At 53.1% G+C, this 17,585-nt stretch overlaps 1 protein-coding gene across 2 annotated transcripts in view; it reads left to right on the top strand.

Moving 5' to 3' along the window:
- The window catches only part of LOC122393155 (microtubule-actin cross-linking factor 1-like), a 215,643-nt gene that overhangs the window by 17,328 nt on the left and 180,730 nt on the right, over window positions 1-17,585 (top strand). Inside the window, exon 1 of one of the 2 annotated variants that reach the window (XM_043389203.1) lies at window positions 4,868-4,922. The exons of the other annotated variant lie outside the window; for it this stretch is intronic. Within the exon in view, the coding sequence (XP_043245138.1) occupies window positions 4,883-4,922 (40 nt within the window). The 5' untranslated portion in view covers window positions 4,868-4,882. Of the gene's footprint in view, window positions 1-4,867; window positions 4,923-17,585 lie in introns of those variants that run through there. 2 annotated transcript variants of the gene reach the window in all.

The raw sequence follows: 17,585 nt of genomic DNA, 5'->3' as shown, positions 1-17,585 counted from the left end.
GCGGCCATTCAGGGACGCGTTCCAACGTTCGCAGGAGACAACTTGTAACCAGGCAGTCCCTCTTGTGACCTCATCGTATTCGCGTTGTTATAAATTGCATCCGATTGGGCGAATTACCCTGTCATGTTTGCATAACTCTCAGAATCAGGCAATGTAGGTAAATGCAATGGAATGCATGCTGCACTGTAGTGCACACTGCACAGTCTTGTTGCCCGGTAGAACGGCCCTCGGAGGTGACCATGAACTGTGAATGGCACAGTTAACGACTGTCAAATATGAATGCTGTCTCCCTCATGATGGTCTGGTGTGTACCGTGGGGCGGCTGGGCCCATTGTTATATTGCGTTACCGTGACGGTCAATGTTACCTTCCATGACGGTCAATGTTGTTACACTGGGGTATCGTGACGGTCACTGTTACCCTGCGTGGCGGTCAATGTTATCCTGCGGTGCCGTGACGGTGATCGTTACCAGACATTACCGTGATGTCGCCGTTACCTGTACCGGACTGTCATGATCTAAAGATATTTGGTATCAATATCTGGTGATAGTCCGCATTGAATAGGTGCTCCTCTAGAGTGAAGGGTAGACCAGTGGCACTCATAAACCGTTGTGTTATCTATCAGCTTGCTCTTGTTAGGAGGGCTTACCACCCGCGGAGGCCTCAGATATATATAGTCCTTTGACGGTTTGTGGTTCCCCTCCTATCTTCTAAAAAAACTTTGTTGTAGCCTATTTTTGCTCATAAAACACCTTGATACAGCGGCATATTTCCTATTACTCACCACAGCTCGCTGCAGCATCGTTAAAAAGGAGCTTCCGGAATAGTTATTGTTGTAGGACTTCATGACCGACAGATCTGTCCCATCCATATTCATGACCGGCATTTCTTGCACGGTAATGATTAAAACATGAGGATGGATGGGTCAAGGGCCAGACTTTGTAAGGACAAGTTTGTACAAGTAGTGTCCCGTAAGCCGAAATGTCAAGCCGAAGTATTTTTTGTTTTGTTCCTTGTGAGCTATTCTCAAGTCCGCCTCTAAAATGTCAAAGTTCATTTCCAACCGCAAGTGCCGAAGGGTAGTTATGGCGATCTCATCCGGCCCATCCTCTGAGAATGGAAATGACCCCGCCTGCCATCCCCACTTACCGAGGACTCGACATCAGCAACCTCCTCTGTGCTCACTAGCTTCCCCGGGTCTCCCAACGCAGCTGGCTGCCCCCAGACCAGCTGACGGCAATAGAACAGCGACACACATCACATTCCAGTTTGCAGGCACCGCAACGACAGCCGTGCATACCGTGGAACATGATGAAGGCCGATACACTGCAGTGCGTCCCCGTGCATAGGGTCCGACTCCTCACTCTACGGGCTCTGTGGCCGCCTGTGGTGGTCCTCAACGTTCTTAGGCCCCGCAGCTGGTCCTAGAGGGTCGCGAGAAGTAGGCATGGCACCTCACCACCAGCCTCCGCGACTCAATCAGTAGTCCCTGCTGATATCTACAGCTCAACCAATTGATTGCGACCTGACTGATGCCCAAAGAACCTCCTCAGTGGCCCATATATGGTTCACCACTTCCCCCAGACTCTCATCAACATGTCTCCAATGACTCCTCCATTTCGACTAGTAGGGTGGTTTACCACCAAAGGGCTCCATGTGTCTCGCTATTGGGCCCCTGTGATGGTTAACCACCGGGCCTGTCAAAGGAACTGCAACCGGTTTGGTGTGCCTCTTGGAATCTACGGCCGCAGATTGTGAGTGGTCCCATTTTTATCGTCTTAAATCTTGATGACTGTCATTTGTTGGACATCAAACATGGCTTAAAAGGGCATGCGGTGATTGCGACAGGGTTCGATATGCCGGGCGGATAAAAAATATTCCATGCACGCTGCAAGTTTCATCAATGGATTCATGACCGATCTATTGATAGCACATTGCACGTTCCATTGTGCAATTGCAAGAAACCTGTTGTTTTGCGTAGGCAGTGGATGACTCTGTTTTGGACTTAATCTTTAACCCGTGGACGCAACTCTACATAGGAATCGTAAAATAGAATTCGCACACTGAGAATGTGTGAAACTTTGTGATCATTTAGATCACAAAGTTTCCGTTTTAGATGACGATTCCATATTTCAAAATTTTAATATGTTTGTGTTATTATTTTCCTCTTATTTGCTTATTTTTGTATTTGCCTTACCCTCTCGGTGGCAAGCAGTAGCGTCGTCTCCTTGTCTCCCCCTCCCCCGACGATCGATCGGCGCGGTCAGCTGATCGGTGACGTCATCGACCGTCTCGCCGGGCCCGACTGGAATGAGTCACAGAGGGGCGTCGGCGCGGCTCCGGCGGCCCCACCCAAGGCCGTCCAACACAGGGTTACCTATCGGACTGAGACGACACGCCTTGAGGTGTAACGTGTCTTCATTGTCTGAGAGAGACATGGCCTGTATTGTCTGTATAAAGACATGACACACGGGCGTCCTACTGGATGTGTCTGTGGTGCGTGCTCGGTGGGTGCCGGCGCGCGGCGGCCGACCGCACAGCGCTTGGACCGGATGTGGGCCGGCGGCCACCGACCCGCCGGCTGGGAGGGAGGGTAGGGGAGGGGCGTCTCGACCTCCGGATCCGCTGACCCAGCACAGGAAACGCACGGGTGGCGCGTTATCGATCGCGGCTTGGTGTTCTGGAGTCTGTTGGTGCTCCAGGATGTATCGCTGAGTCGAGCCTCTCACAACACTTGAGCTCACGGTCGACCGCTCTCAGCTTGGTGTTCAGAGGCCGTTGCTGACGCTGCTCACAGCTCAGCGCCGACTGAGCGGGAGCGAAACGGCCCACCGGCCGCCATTAAAGCTGCCCGCCTGTGGAGCAGGTGCAGGGCGTGGCGAGGGCACGGAGAAGGCTAGCCGCTGGGGCGGTACGAACAGTAAACACGAACACCCAGCGCCCTCCACAATCGGGCGCGTCTTGCCCGCTGAGAGCGTGCCATCCGGCCGACCGCGAATTCGTGACCAGGTGGCCGTGGTGGTTGCCGCCGGCGGGACGTTAGGACGTCACGGCCGCCGTCGGCAGGACGTTACGGCTTCACGGTCGCCGTCAGTACCGCCCAACTGGCCAGGAGTGGCCAGCGCCGCGGGGTCTGCTCGGCCTCAGCTGTCGTGCATAACAGCGGACGTAATTAGGCCAGCGTTTCGCATTTGCACGCTCATGAGGCACCTGAACAATAATCGTAAATCTCGGTGGCTGCTGCGTGCTGAGACGTGCTGCCATATGTCGGCTGATGGCCAGCGGCCAGCGGACATAATCGTTGGTCAGCGGGCATTGTCAGCACTCAGCATACAACTGACAACAGAGGCTGACAGATGAGTTAGAGCAGAGCAGGCAATATGTAGACAACAAACTGAGAGGTCCTTGCCGACAACTTAGGTGATATGGGCTAGCGCTAGGGACCGACCACCAGCTCTTACGAACAGACGGCGGTGAACCCATTCGGCGGACAGCGCACAGCGCCCCACACCAGCCGGACTCGGCGGCCCGTCCCGTGGGAACGGTGTCGGTCGGACTGCCGTCCCTTCCCGTCCTCGGCTGGGCTCGGGAAGCGGCTGCGCGGCGCCGCGCCGCGACGGCAGCGTCGGTGGTGTATCGGCAGCCAGCTGACACACGTGCATCTGTGCCGACGCCGCCGCCACTATCCGGATTCTCTCAGTGGAGCCCCGGGGTTGGTGGTCGACTGAGTGGCCCATATATCGGGCTTTGCGGCATGGCGTGACCAGAGCAACCCCGGCAGTGTGCGATCGTGTCTGGGGCTGCCCGTGCAGTGTGCAGTGTGCAGTGTCCCGGACAGCTATTGCTGTGTCCCGGACAGCCAGTGCAGTGTCCGCTGTGTCCCGGACAGCTGTCAGCCGGTAGTGTCCCGTGTCCCGGACAGCCGGTGCAGCGCGCGGCGCGGCCGGACGACAGACGCAGCCGGCGTGGCTCCACGGCCGGGCGCGGTCTCCGGCCGGCGTGACTGCCTGGCTGGGAGGGGAGCCGCCACCACACCACGGCAGTGTGTAACCGGGTAGCGCCGTCGGCGAGCGACCCACCGACTCCTGTCGCCGCTCTGTGACGTGTGACACGTGTTTTGGCCGCGCCGGGTCGACGTCGGCACGGCGAGCGTCGAACTGATCTGACAGCGCGCCCGAAACAGTGACGGACGACCCTCTCCGGGGATACGCCCCGCGGTGGAACGAGCTCACCGCGGCAGGAGACATCTCGAAAACACTGGGGAGACATCGGAGACAGTGTGCATCGAGCGGACTGCAGTCGGAGAGCGCTGGAGCAGCCGTTTTAGCGGCTTGGAGCGAAGCCTTCTTTGTGTTTCTACCGACGACTGAAAGGCTTCCGCTCCGCGTTGTGCGGCGCGCACTTCCTGTTTGTGAGAGAAGGACGCGCCCCAGTTCAGTCTGCACCGGTGTGCGGCAGGTCGACTACTGCGCTTCATAGCGCTCCGTCGCGGTGACAGTCCGCCGAAGACCTGTCTCTGCGCGACCTTGGCGTGGCGTCTCACGTGGTCCCGCTCGGCGCAGTTCCCACGTGCGGTTTTCCCGTGCGGCACGCGGTGTTTGGTGCACGTGGTCCGGCGGCCGGGCGGCAGCTCACCGGCCGGTCCTAATCCAGGACACGGCGACGGCCGGGGGGCGCCGTAGCCGGGCCGGCGCCGGTGCTCGGGAAGAACGGCCGCCCCGAGCTGCTGCCGTCGCCAGTGTGGGGTCGGACGGCCGCGCCGCCGCCCGTGCCGTCAGGTGAACGCTGTACAGATGGAGTGCTGAGTGGTGACGCCGCGCGCACTGCGTACACTCTGGAGCACCGCGGCCGCCGCCGCCGTCGCTGCTGCTGCGGACATCGCCATGGCTCAGCGCTGGAAGAAGATCGTGCGCCAGCTGGCAGGTACCGGTTTTGTACCCCTCCCCGTGTGCACCGGGCCGGCCCCTCCGCTGTGTCGTGCTGTGTGACCCGGTGTGTGCGACTCTCCGGTCTGACAGCGCCGCCGCGTGGCACGGCAGCGGAGTTGGGGACGTGACACCGTCCTACGTGCTGCGGCCACGGACGGGATGCGGTTAGACCCTCCCCAGTACCCAGACCCCACCCCACTCACCTATCGTGTGGCAGGGTGACGTGCTGTAGCATGGTCTCTACCCACGAGGTCCCCCACCAGTGCTGGGCGATCATTCACTGATTTATAAGTATACTTGTCGCAGACTGAATGCGCATCTTAGAATCATCTTAGTCTATAGATCGCTCTTTTGTTGTTTTTATTCTGATCAGGATGCTTGTCTCGTGCTACTTTACAATGCTGCACGATTGACATCGAGACATGAAGTATGGGTATTGGATAGGCATTGTTGATGCTTGATATAGCCGCTTGAGTCTGAATTATCTTGACAGCATTAGTTTTGCTAGATAACCTTTCGTCATGGGGGATTTTCTTATGTTTTACATAGTTGTGTCTCATCTCCGTGGCTAGGCTCACTTACGAACAGCTTAGTGCTGTGTCTCAGATAAGCTTCTTAGGTCAGCTTTTGCTAGCGTGTGACCGCAGCCTACAACGCGGGACGTTATTCGAGGCATTGCGAAGCTGCCTCGTCGTTTTCGTAGTGTACCCTTATGCATATTCATTTATCGGGATAATCTTGATTGTTAGGCAGCAAACACCATTGCAATCCACACATCGGCTCTAAAGCAAACCTTGATACCCATTTACTGCGAATCGGCTCACCAGACTATACCCATCCATCCGCGGCCCGCTGAAGAATGAGCTGCTGATTTTGACCTAAGTAAGCTGTTGGAGGATTTGTTTGAAATGGCATGACATTCAAGCGAATAAAAGCAAATGAATGAGCGAATTTATGTGTTAAATTAAATGACAGCGCAGTCTGTGACATCCTACGATCTATTCCGTCGGTCAGTACCCGCCGGTAGTCCCAGCTCTCAGCGATGCTCGACTCGTCCCTCGACACGACGAGGCGCCCTCCCGCCCTGTGGCGCAGTGCAGTGTCGATCCATCCGATCCACTCATAGCTCCACCGGTCGATAGGGTGCTCTCTGTTCACCGCTCAGATGACTGCAGCGGGATAGTCCCGTGGAAGATGAACATGGGCCACGGGTCATCGACCCCTGAAGGACAACCGTGTTCATTGACCATGGTCGATATGGCTTGGAGATCTGATCGAAATGAATGAAATGGTTCAACGGCAGGTCTTGTTGTGGGTAACGATCTTGTGTGGGATTAAGTTTGAGACAGTCCTTAGCTGACAATTACGCCCGTGGTTTTAACTAATCTTGAAATAAATCTTCAGTAGCCTCGACTGACCTCACCCTGTACTCCAGGTCAAGGGTGCTCACTGACTCGATAAGAGGGGCGACATACTTCGCGTGAAGCTGTTGACGAATCGGTCGGGACCACCTTTGACCCGTTCATTGTCCAACTCGCCGTAGCCGGCCGTTTGGGGGCCGGGATATCTCAGTACTCCTAAGACAGTCAGGGTCCAGGCGAATCTACCCGGACACAGATTGGGAGTGTGCGTGGAAGGACGTCGTGGGCTCCTTCTTTCAGTGGTTCTTTGTCGGTGAGCGAGAGCACAGACTACGTTGCCAGTGCAGAAGTCTTGTGTTAGTGATCTGCACAACAGATTCTGCTAGCTAGCGATTCCGTGCCAGTGAACCGTATCGGAGACTCAGACGGCTGTCCGGTGTCAGTGGATGGTGTGGGTCGAGTATGGTGGAGGATCATTTAGCTCTGCACCTCCTTCCGGTCAACCGCCAATAGTGAGACAACCTTAAGGTGCAAGAGCTTAGACTGACCTTCAGTCAGCAGTTTGACGGAGCCCTGTCTTCGGCACATAGTGGACGGGTGTGACGGGTGTGAGTAGTAAAGGAATCTTGGGTGTGAACTACCCATGGTGATGTGACGTCGTGGACATCAGAACTGTGATGGACTCTCGTGGCGTCTGACCGTGTGTCGGTGCCGTCCGCCTGAACCTGCTCAGTCTGCCCGCCCCAACCGCCTGCTCGCCACCCATATGGCGCTTCGCTGGCTGTACGTCATCGCCAAACTCACAGGTTTGTATACGCTGAACTGGGGTGCTGATGTGCGAGCCTGGTCGAGGCTCCAGTTGGTTTGGATTGTATCTGGCTAAAGCTGGCCGGCACGTTTACTGGTTCATGGTTTATTGGACGTGTTGCGATCTGCGGAAAATGGAAAACGTGATCAGCGGATTGGAAGATGATTCATGCTGAAAGATTCTGATTGCGAGAACTGTGTCAAATGTTTGGGTAAACTGTTCCGTCAAGTGATGCATGGTCGATATAAATGTTATTTCCAACACCAGGATGTCAACCAAACAGTTCGATCGTCAGTGGTGTTGACTCCGATGATGTATTGGCTTTTGAAGGGCGCACCAGTAGATGAAGCCATTCTACGAGTGTTGGGTCTGGTGTGATCTATGATAGCAGCCGTGAGCAGTTTTAGCAGTTCCATTCAGTGTATTTCGACCTTTCGCAGAACTGACTCTACTGTGATTAATGGTCGTAATGTGAACGATTTCCTGCGATGAATTCCGACCACCATGAGAGGATCTGATTCCGGTCCAATCTATGGCAGCAATGAAGACAGTCCAGTGGGCTCCTGGCTTGATTGACAGCCCATCGGCGATCACCCTTTCGGATATCTGCCTGATATCCGCATTAGTTACCCGTAGCCAAATGTAACCGTAAGGTCAATCAGTGCCCTCACTGAATTGTGAGCATCCTATCGGGAGGATTCAGCGAGATGAGCAGCTGGCTGACAACCTTCGCCCACTCACTCTCACAGTCGGTCTGATAACTCCTCTGAGAGGCCGACCTTGCCACCGAGACGCAGATTCTGTTCCTCTGTCGGGTCGGACAAGGTTCGTCAGATGTGAGCTGAGTTCTAAACACGGGCCACGGTTCAACCACACTGTCATGTGTATTGACTCTTATTGACAACAACTACCACCGTCGGCCGATCAGATAAATTTCACCTGCTTATCGCGGCTGTACGGGCATTGCGTCTATCTTCTGTACTTCAAAAACTGACCAGAATTTGGCGTGCTGATTGTTTGGGATGGATAACAACCGGTGTCTTGCGGCGACCCCCTGCGTTCACGGGCCACGGCTACAGAACAGACACCTGTGTCTTCCCACGGACATGGTGATGTTCGCCGATTGGCCTCGGCGTCTGCTCTACCGCTGTCTCTTTGGAGGGATGGAGGGGGAGGTCTCGATACGTTTTGCCGTCCTGATTTGCTACTGAAGCTGTATTCCATTGAAGTAGTCTTCGAAAGCACTGCCCGCTAGAAATATGTCAAAATGCTGTCTTTTCGGAGTGGATAGTTAAACGTTGCAGCTGCCAAAGTTCACTGAGGTCTTGAGCTGTGTTTTGTCACCGTTGTCGGGCTATTTTTTACCGTTATGTGTCCGCACAGTTACTATCTCCCGTCAATCTAGGGACATGGAGTTACCGCCTTCTCTGAGCAGTGACATTTCCGTGCGTTGTTCACTGTGCAACGCTGACTGTCCACTGTCCACTGTCCAGACTCCAGTGTCCACTGTGTCCGTCCGTCCTTGCACCGTGCACGTACACCTTTGAATCTCGGCTGCAGGAATGTGGGGTTCGCCGACATCGCGTTAGTAGAACATCACTGATTTTGTTAGCGTCTGCTTGCGGTCCTCACGCTATCTGCAACGGCGCGGCGGCGGACGGGAGGGTGGTGTCCGCGATCTGGTAGTATTCAGGAGCTGGTTCGCTAAGGTATGAAACCGTCCTCATCTGACGGGCACAGGCGGTGAGAACTCTGCCGATCAGTAAGGCTGCCTTAGACAGGTACTGCTACTCTCCAGGCCAGCCAGGCTGCTCTCCCCAGCAGTAATGTTGCCCTCCAAATATGCGCGGCTGATCTACATACCAGCATGGCTGCTGGCTACTGAACCGGGTAGTAATGTGCGCTGTGCAATGTGCACCCTGCACCTGATGGCCCAGAGGTGCTCCAATTAAAGCACGATGCCTCCAGGCCAAGCTGTAACTAAAGCTGCGACTTGTTACGCGTCTCATGCGGTGAAATTTAGATATGTATTCTGCTCACTCCCGCCGCCTGGACTGACCCGTGCAAGTGGATGCTCTATTGGGTAGTGGGCCGGACGGAACATCGCAAATAACCCGGCATCCCGATCGGCCTCAACGGGCCCTCACGGAGCCGGCCAAACCGGGCGCTGCGCAGCACGCTGGTGTCACAATCTGCACTTTGCACGCATTGTTTGAATGATAGTGAACTTCTCGCGCGTTACCGAGGCGTTGCCGCTCTCCGGTGTGCGCGGCCGTTTGCAGGCAGGCTGGCCGTCAGCACCTTTCCTCAGGTCGAGTGTTTGAGTTGCGTGATTCAGCGTGGTGCTGTGGTCTCACGCAGCCAAATCGTGGCGAGTTTCCCAGCCGCTAGGTGTGAGTAACGGGCAGGGCATTCGGGCGCTGGCTGCCCACACCTCGCAATGTTTATGCAGGCTTTGAACGGATCGCTGCGTTCAGAGGAGTGACCTTTCTTTCGAACGTGATGTACTCTGGCCCCAAGGGGCCCCCTCTTGTCCTTACACAATATCTGTCGTCCTGACATTGTTCTCGTATGGTTAAAGGGACCCTCCCACCTTCAAAAAAGTTAATGATTTGGCATGAAAGTGATGTCGCTCGGTTCAGAAAGAGCAAAAACGAATATCTACCAAATTTCATCGAAAAATATTCACCGGTTTTCAAGATATTAGACTTTTACTTTTGTTTACTTTTTGGGATCTCCGCTGTTCCTAGCGATTTATTTGAAAGTGCGGCATTTGTTGCGCGCAAAGCAGCATATACCACCGCGTGCTACAAAACATTTTAGTCAAACATTTAACGGACGTTCGAAAGCCTGATGACGTCATCAGATTCCCGAAATGGTTAAGAGATAGGGACCACGCTGGTCCCACCCTGCAAGTAAAGGGAAGAAATTTCTTGAACACCATAAAGCTGCGGGGGTTGCGACCAGGATAAATGGTGGTTTCTGAGCCTGGCCGCAAACTTGGCTATCTCAACTCAAAACTAATGTTAAGGTGGGAGGGTCCCTTTAAGCTCAACACCTCTAGTCCTCTCTTCCTGAAACGATTTGTCCCAACACCAGACCTGTGTTCTCACTTCCTGATGCGTAGCAGGGCGGAGCGCCGCACGAGTCACCGTTCGTTTTTGCCAGTGTATTTTCGTGAGCCCACGCTCATTGAATGCAGCTGGTGCCAGCTGGCGACTCCCAGGGGGATGGGATTGGGGAGGAGGGGAGGGGGCTACGCGGGCACTGACCGCACTGGCTGTATCGGCTGTATCATCCCGTTGCAATAAGTATGTAAGAGAAGAATATGACAGTAAGAGGGAGAAGAGGCTCTAAATCGTGACACATCTTGAACCCTGTGTCTTGTACACTGGACAGTCCCGCTATGCCTGGCCATTCCCAAACCCACCTTTATCAGTGCATGGAACTCTCACGATAGACCAATCTTCCACTCTTTATGTCTGACGCGTGGAGATCGTGACCTCGATGTCAGCAGTCCGGGTGGGGTCAAGTAGCGACACATGCTTTAATCCAGTGGTATTAAAGGTTTTGATAACCGTCCCTGACCGTTCACACAGTACATCATAGCAGTGGGGATTGCAGTGATACGGTCGGCAGACACGTGTCGGTAACGACACTCGATGACCCCTGCTGGCCTCTGCTGATCCCCTCTGACCTCTGGTGACCCAACAGGTCACACCAGGTGTGCAGATAATGCTACGTGCTTTGCTGTTGTGATTAAAAGTACGAAACATCTGCCTCAGTAAAGACGCATTTTGAAGCAATGTGCAACGGCAGCCTGCCAAATTGAGTGAGCATTAGAGCAATCAGCTCCAATTACTTTTGCTAATTAAAGCTACAAAACAGTACATACTGGTTCAGTCGTCATTGTATATTATGGACCTGTCCAAGCGATGTACGTACGCCCACACACCTCGCCCCCACAACGGCTCTGTTGGAAGTTGGCCGCCTGACGTGTAGCTAATTTGTTATGTCCATGAGTCGGCGTGTGCCGGGTCCCGGTTGGGAGCGGGGCGGCAGCGACGGACAATGGGATCTCGGTACAGTAGCGGCAGACCGTGACGGACAAATTAGCCGGCCACGAGTGGCGCTCATCCCGGCCGCTGTGGGGGTTCGTCGTGACGGCAGAGTCGCTCTGATGGGCGGAGAGACCCTGGCGGGTGGGGCGGGGAGGGATGGTGTGGGAGTTGGTGACTGTCATTGCACTATCGCTAAACTGTCGTTGTCACGCTATGCTGTGAGCTTGTCGAGCGTTAGGGGATGGTGATTGGTGAGCTGCGCTGCCGGCTGCAGTCCCGAAACACCTGAGGCAGGCTACAGTCGCTGGCTGCAAGGGCGGCACCCACACTCGCAGCCAGAGTTGGTAATGATTTTGCTACGCCCATGGCAGGATATAGGTCGGTAAGTGACCGTCTACCACTCAAGATGGGCCCATGAAACTGGAAACTCTTGATTGCTAAGAACGCCAAAGCGTCTTGCCCACTGACAAAGCGTGAGATTCTCATTCTCACACAATCAGCTGTGAGCCAGCCACGGGCTTCGCGACGGAGGTGGTCGTTCAGTGGCCGTTTCCGTTCCACTCCGCACGGTCACCGCCGGCCCGCCGAGACCGTGTGACGTGACGTCACGTCCGGCTCGTGCCGTGACGTCACGAGTCGTGACACGGTGCAGGTGCTGCCGCCGCCGGACGGGGTTGGACCTCAGCTGCCGAGGCCGGCGCGATGGCAGCGCTGCAGTGGCAGCGGCGTAAAGCTAAGCTATGACACTTGGTTAGTAGGTGGCGCTGTAACCCGGTTTTGACCGTCGACTGTCGCAGAGGTCCGGTCATCGAGCGTGAACTCGTGTCGTTTTTATCGCGCCAGTGAAAGTGAATCGAGTCAGGTGATGAATGGACACCCGCCCACCTGATGTTTAATGCCGTCCAAATGACGCTAATTGTGCCCCCAAAATCATGTTTATCGGCCCAGCGCGAATTTAACGGGCGAAAATTTGCAGGTGCTGTCGCGAATCCGACTAAAATGTCATCTGCAATCATAATACATCAACATTTTGCATTGATCGCTCAAATGAGCCGTCATTTCGTTGGATCCGCTGTAAACTCAGCGGCAGCACTGCAGCTTGGCTGTGGGCTGAGGAATCTGCGTCCACTCTAAAGCAGCCCAATTTCAGCCCCATCACTAGCCATGCCTTCTCTTCCAATCGGCTCCAGATCTCTGTGCCGCCGGACCGGTGCGGTGGCATGCATTCCACCCTCCGAGGCTCCCGCCCGCTCGGCCCGTCTCCCGATAAGGTGACGGCACCGGCGTACCGCCCTGTCCAGCCAACCTCGGACGGTGGGCGTCGGCGGATCGGTGCATCTGGGTCACCCTCTGTCGGCGCCTGTTTTGTCGCACCAGATGGATCGCGACAATTAGTGGCGCGGTGTGGCGCCCGAGGCAAAAACGACGCCCCGCTAACCGGGTCAGCGGTGGGGCCGGAGCGGCGGGATGGACGCCGGTCGGGGTCCCCTCTCAGGAGGGTCCCGGGTCAGGTCAGCTGTGGGTCGTCCACCGTCACGACGGTACTCTCCGGTGCAGACACGGACTGCGCGGCGCTCTGCACCGGCTGGGATGCTGTAGCTGCCGGCGTGCCGGTGGATTCCTTTGATGCGTTTGATGTCACCGCCCGGTGGACCTCTGGGCGCCGCAGGCTCGTGAGTTGAGTCGTGAAGCTGCTGTGATGAGTCGTGGAGCTGCCGTGACATGAACTACGAGCTGCGGGTCGCCGAGCCGCGCCGTGATAATTAGGTGCGAGGCGGTAGTGGCACATTCAGTTTCCTTGGAGATCCGGGTTCACGCTTTTTCTGTGATATTTAAATAAGTACTTTAATGTTCCATTATTTCTAGGTACGGCTGTCACGAGATTAAGCGGTAGGTTTTGCCATTTTACATTTCCGGTTATATCTCAAACTAATCGATCTACGATGAAGCCATTTTAAACGATCATGTCATGGCAGGCTTGCGGACAAACAAGTCTATCGCATCTTCAACACTCAAAAGCTTAAGACGACCGAGATATAGCCTGAAGTATAGGGGAAGTTGGGGCAATGCCGGGGTTGGGGCAAAGCCGAAATTCGAGATATTTCGAAAACCGTACGACATGGATGCCACCTGTCAGTGATGCTCTGAAGCTTAAGTGACTACCAATTATCGTATGTTTGTTACCAGTCGTCATTCGGAATACTTCGGCTGTGAGGGCGCCAAGAGCGTTTTCAAGGTACGTTTCCTTTGTACTACATGCGTCTTCGAAGCTGCATTTCCTACTCATTATGCTACCGTTTGTCTAGCCAATTCGGTCAAGTAAGCTTCAGCACGTCTTTGCATAAGTGTGCTGCCTATTTGAAATTTATACAGCACGTTGAAGAGTTATGGGCCTGCAAATGAAAGTATGGCTGGCTGGGGTAATGCCGAAAACGTGCAATTACGCGCGTTAAAGCATGCTACGTGAACTTTACCGCTGTAGAATAGCAACGCGTATTTTTAGTCACACAAATTACACTTTTAACCGACACAACGGCCTGTTACCATAAGGAATGATTTACCAGGCCTTTTCTTATTATATCACACAATTATAACTTCCAGTGTGCACCAAGCGTCCTCAAGCTCTTAAAACGCGTGTCAGCTTTGACGAATTCTGGATAAAATTTGAGATAAAATAGCAAAACATCAATTTCGGCATTCCCGTAGATCATTTCTCCCATTTTCGGCTTTCCCCGCAGTCCGGGGCAACGCCGAAAAAGTCACTTCTTTGATATTTTTAGTTTGTGCGCTTTACGGTATAGCGAATTCATCAAATGCGCCTGGTATGTTTGAAAGGCAAAAGACTGGCCTCTCGAATGACGCCAACAAGAATAGCTTATGTTGTCTACCTTGCGTGCTACGGGCGTCAGAAAAAAAGTATTCGGCGTTCCCCCAACTTCCCCTACTAAATTTCATTTCAGGTGCAAAACCTGCCGCTTAAACTCGCGAGACCTGTACTTTCATGTTCCGGTATTTCAAACTTGTGAGCAATTTTCAACTTGCCTGAAGAACATTGCATTTTGTTTATCATGGAAGTTTGGTTTGCTACCATATGCACGCTAAAAAGTTTTGATATGAAATGCACGCTAAAAAGTTAAGGCTTTGTTGAGTTTTTAAATGTTGGTTGCAGCGATAGCCTTTCCATTTCACGCCTCTTAGTTAGTTAGTGCTGCCCTGAATGTCGATCATTTAGTTCCTGACACCGTTTCATCCGTCACGGTACATAACTGCTACATAAGAAGGCATGTAGTGCGACCTTTCTGCCGCCCCGAGGTCAGAAGTAAAAGTCAAAGTTACCGTTTGCTAACCGTCAGAGACGATGATGAACGAGCGTTTATCTCCCTAGCCTGTCCCGTCCGACATTATCGAACAATTACGGACCGTTCCTGGCCGTTGTGAGCGCCGAGCAACCTCCCTGCCGCCTGTCTGATGATGCTGGCCGATATTCTAGTACAGAGAGGCGCACGGGCGCAGTGAAAGGACCCCTGGCCGCCCTCACGTGCGCTGCCGGGCAGGTCCTGGCGCCAGCGATCCACATTTGGACTGTGTGCTCACATCAGATGGGGCCCTCGTATTGTGCGTTTGTGCGGTTCTTTTGTGGTGTTTTGCTCTGTACTATCTGGCCTGTCCATCTTGTTCACATATGACATGGGAACCACGGCTGAGATAGCTTCGCGCTGTCGACCAAAGTTCGACACTAAATCAGCGGACCTGACCTAGAGCGGTGCGGTTCTTGTTTGTTTGAAGACTCTGAGTCACCGCTGCGTCCCAAAAAGCTCCGTCCTTGTATCACTCTTTTTTGGAGGGGAGGGGCAGGCATTGACAGTCGAAGCTTGTCGGGTCTCGGTCACTCTAATTCGGTCAATTTCTAATTTATTTTCTGTTTGTCGCTGTACCTAAAACATAGCTACGTGGGGTGAATGAAAAGTTTTGAGCCTAACACAGTTACAGGTGACGCAGGTTACTGAAAATTTGGTCACACATTTTGCAACTATTTTTAGGTGTGTACACCAAGTTTTGAAGTACTAGTCCTTTTCGTTTCGTTTTTAGAGCCCGTTAAAGTGAAGAAGATTACGCGTTCGGTGAAAAGGGAGAAAATCGAGAATTGAACTTTTATAAAGTATTGCGATTTCAAAGCCATGCCTTCATCTGAAATTAAAAAGGACCTGAAATTAAACTTATTGGTTGTGGCCCATCATATGTCACTGTTAAGGTTTGAGCTGCTGATTTCAAGCAGGGCAGGAACAGCGTCCAAAATGAACAAATATCAAAAACGCCGTAGAATGTGACAAAATCCGAAAACATTGACCCTGCTCTAGGGGTGTGGATGCTGGATCCAAGACTGTGAGCTCATCAGATAGCGGTAAGAATGGACATCTCCCAGGAGCAAGCTGGCGACATTCTTACCAATGGGCATGACATGAGAAAGGTCTCTGCTCGTTGGGCCTCTCGGCTTTTTGCTGCGGAGCACGACGAGAGATGTGTAATGACATTTGGAGCTAGTTGAAGCAGATTCTGAGAATTCAAAGTCACTTTTCGCTACCGATGATTAACTGTGGGTGTTTCACTTCAATCCAGCACTGGAAGAACAGTGGAGTCAGTGAAAGAACGTCTCTACTCTAATCTGAAAAATTAAATGTCAGAGTCACAACAAGGAGGAAAGTGTTCCGTAATTCGGAAAATAAATGAGATGTCTTGCAAGTGTACTTTTTTCAAAGGGTCTTACTGTAATTGGGCATTACTAGGATGAACCACTGATACACCTTTGTTAGAAAATCAGGAAGATCAGAAGGGCAATCCTGACAAAATTTGTCGTGTTTCACCAGGACAATAAATCAGGGTATTTTTCACTGGTTGCAATGTAAACAATGAATTACTGAGCCTTCCAAAGTATCCCAAATTTAATCTTTTAAACAGCATTGGCATCCTTAGGGTGTCTTTTTCTGTCTAAGCTTAAAGAAAAAACTGACTGGATGACGCTTCACAAAAAATAATGACGTCATTGACACCGCGAGCACTTACCCAAAATAGCATGATTCAAGGCGCTATAAAAGTGAGGAAAAAAGTGCTAGGACTTCACAATTTTGTGTCCATTCATATCAATAGTGGCAAAATGTGTGACCAAAGTTTCATTAATCTACGTCACCTGTAACTATGTTAGGCTCAAAACTTTTCATTCACCCTACGTATAGCGCCATTGTATACTCATTGCTAAAGCTCCCGGAGGACCCCAGTTATCACTCTTCTCATTGTCAGTAATGCAGGTCAGTTTCCTACTGTTCTGTCAATGTAGGTCGGTATCATTATCATCATTCACCATCTATGGGTTCTCATCGCCCCCTCGGAGGGCACATTGCCGGCAATGAGCCATCATTCTGTTTCAATCACCGGACGTATCGTTGGAGTTCTTGTGACTGTTGCCCCGGCTGCGGACGACGCTGTTGTTTCTCCGCGACCGTCCATCACCGATATAACCTCCCTTCCCCTGCTGTGATGCAGGGGCCGGACGCAGGGTCGCAGATGATGAACGCTCCTCTGATTGGACTGTTGACTGGGGTGACCGGGTCAGACTGGCCTGCAATCTCTCCCCCTCGGGTCCCCCTCGGTGGGATAATCGTCCACACACGACGCGACAAAAAGGCTCACGGCCCCTCGCCGGGCCTGAGCCAGGCAGCGACTGCATGCTGCACGGTCGCACATAAACACATAGCTCACGGGTTGTGCGTGGCGCCGGCAGCGATATACGGCGGATAGGCGCAGCGGAGAGCCCTTTTTGTGACGGGGCTCTAATGACCGACTGGACCTGGCGCGACCAGCAGCCGAGAAATTGGGTCCCGGGAGGTTTGGAGCCAGTCGGATTTCCTGCGGCTGTATGACAGATATGGATACAATTACTGACCGAGGGTTGTCTCCGCCGCTCATAGTCCCTATCGTTTGCTGGGAATCAGTCTGTAAGATTTTGAATAGCGAAAGCCCCATTTTAAACGTATGTATGGTACGACTCGAAACATGAATTTATCATATGTTTATGCTTCGATAAGTTGGGTATTTCTGAAAGCAAGAAGCAGCAATATTGATGAATACGTTTCGGAATTATGCCGGCATTGACAGCAGGTCATCATGTCACCGCAACCAGCACCAGTCCGCGGCTGTTGGGATCGAACGCCGTGGAGCGCTACTCCAATGTCTCAGACGCTACTCGATAGCCGTGGGGCACAACAGAGAACGGTAATTATAGCATTAAGTGCGCCAGGTGCCAGGTTCCAAACGAGTGGGCGGGCCTTTGTTAGCCCTCTACCTTTTACGGTACTGAACTAATAAAGGGAATCCGAATTTGTACTCGAGCTACTTCACATTTGGGCGGAGTGGGCGGGTGGGCGGTAAGTGAG

This window comes from Amphibalanus amphitrite, unplaced genomic scaffold (assembly GCF_019059575.1).
Source record: "Amphibalanus amphitrite isolate SeventyFive unplaced genomic scaffold, NRLGWU_Aamphi_draft 000024F_arrow, whole genome shotgun sequence".
NCBI classification, from domain to species: domain Eukaryota; kingdom Metazoa; phylum Arthropoda; class Thecostraca; order Balanomorpha; family Balanidae; genus Amphibalanus; species Amphibalanus amphitrite.
This window is presented reverse-complemented; position numbering and strand designations above follow the sequence as displayed.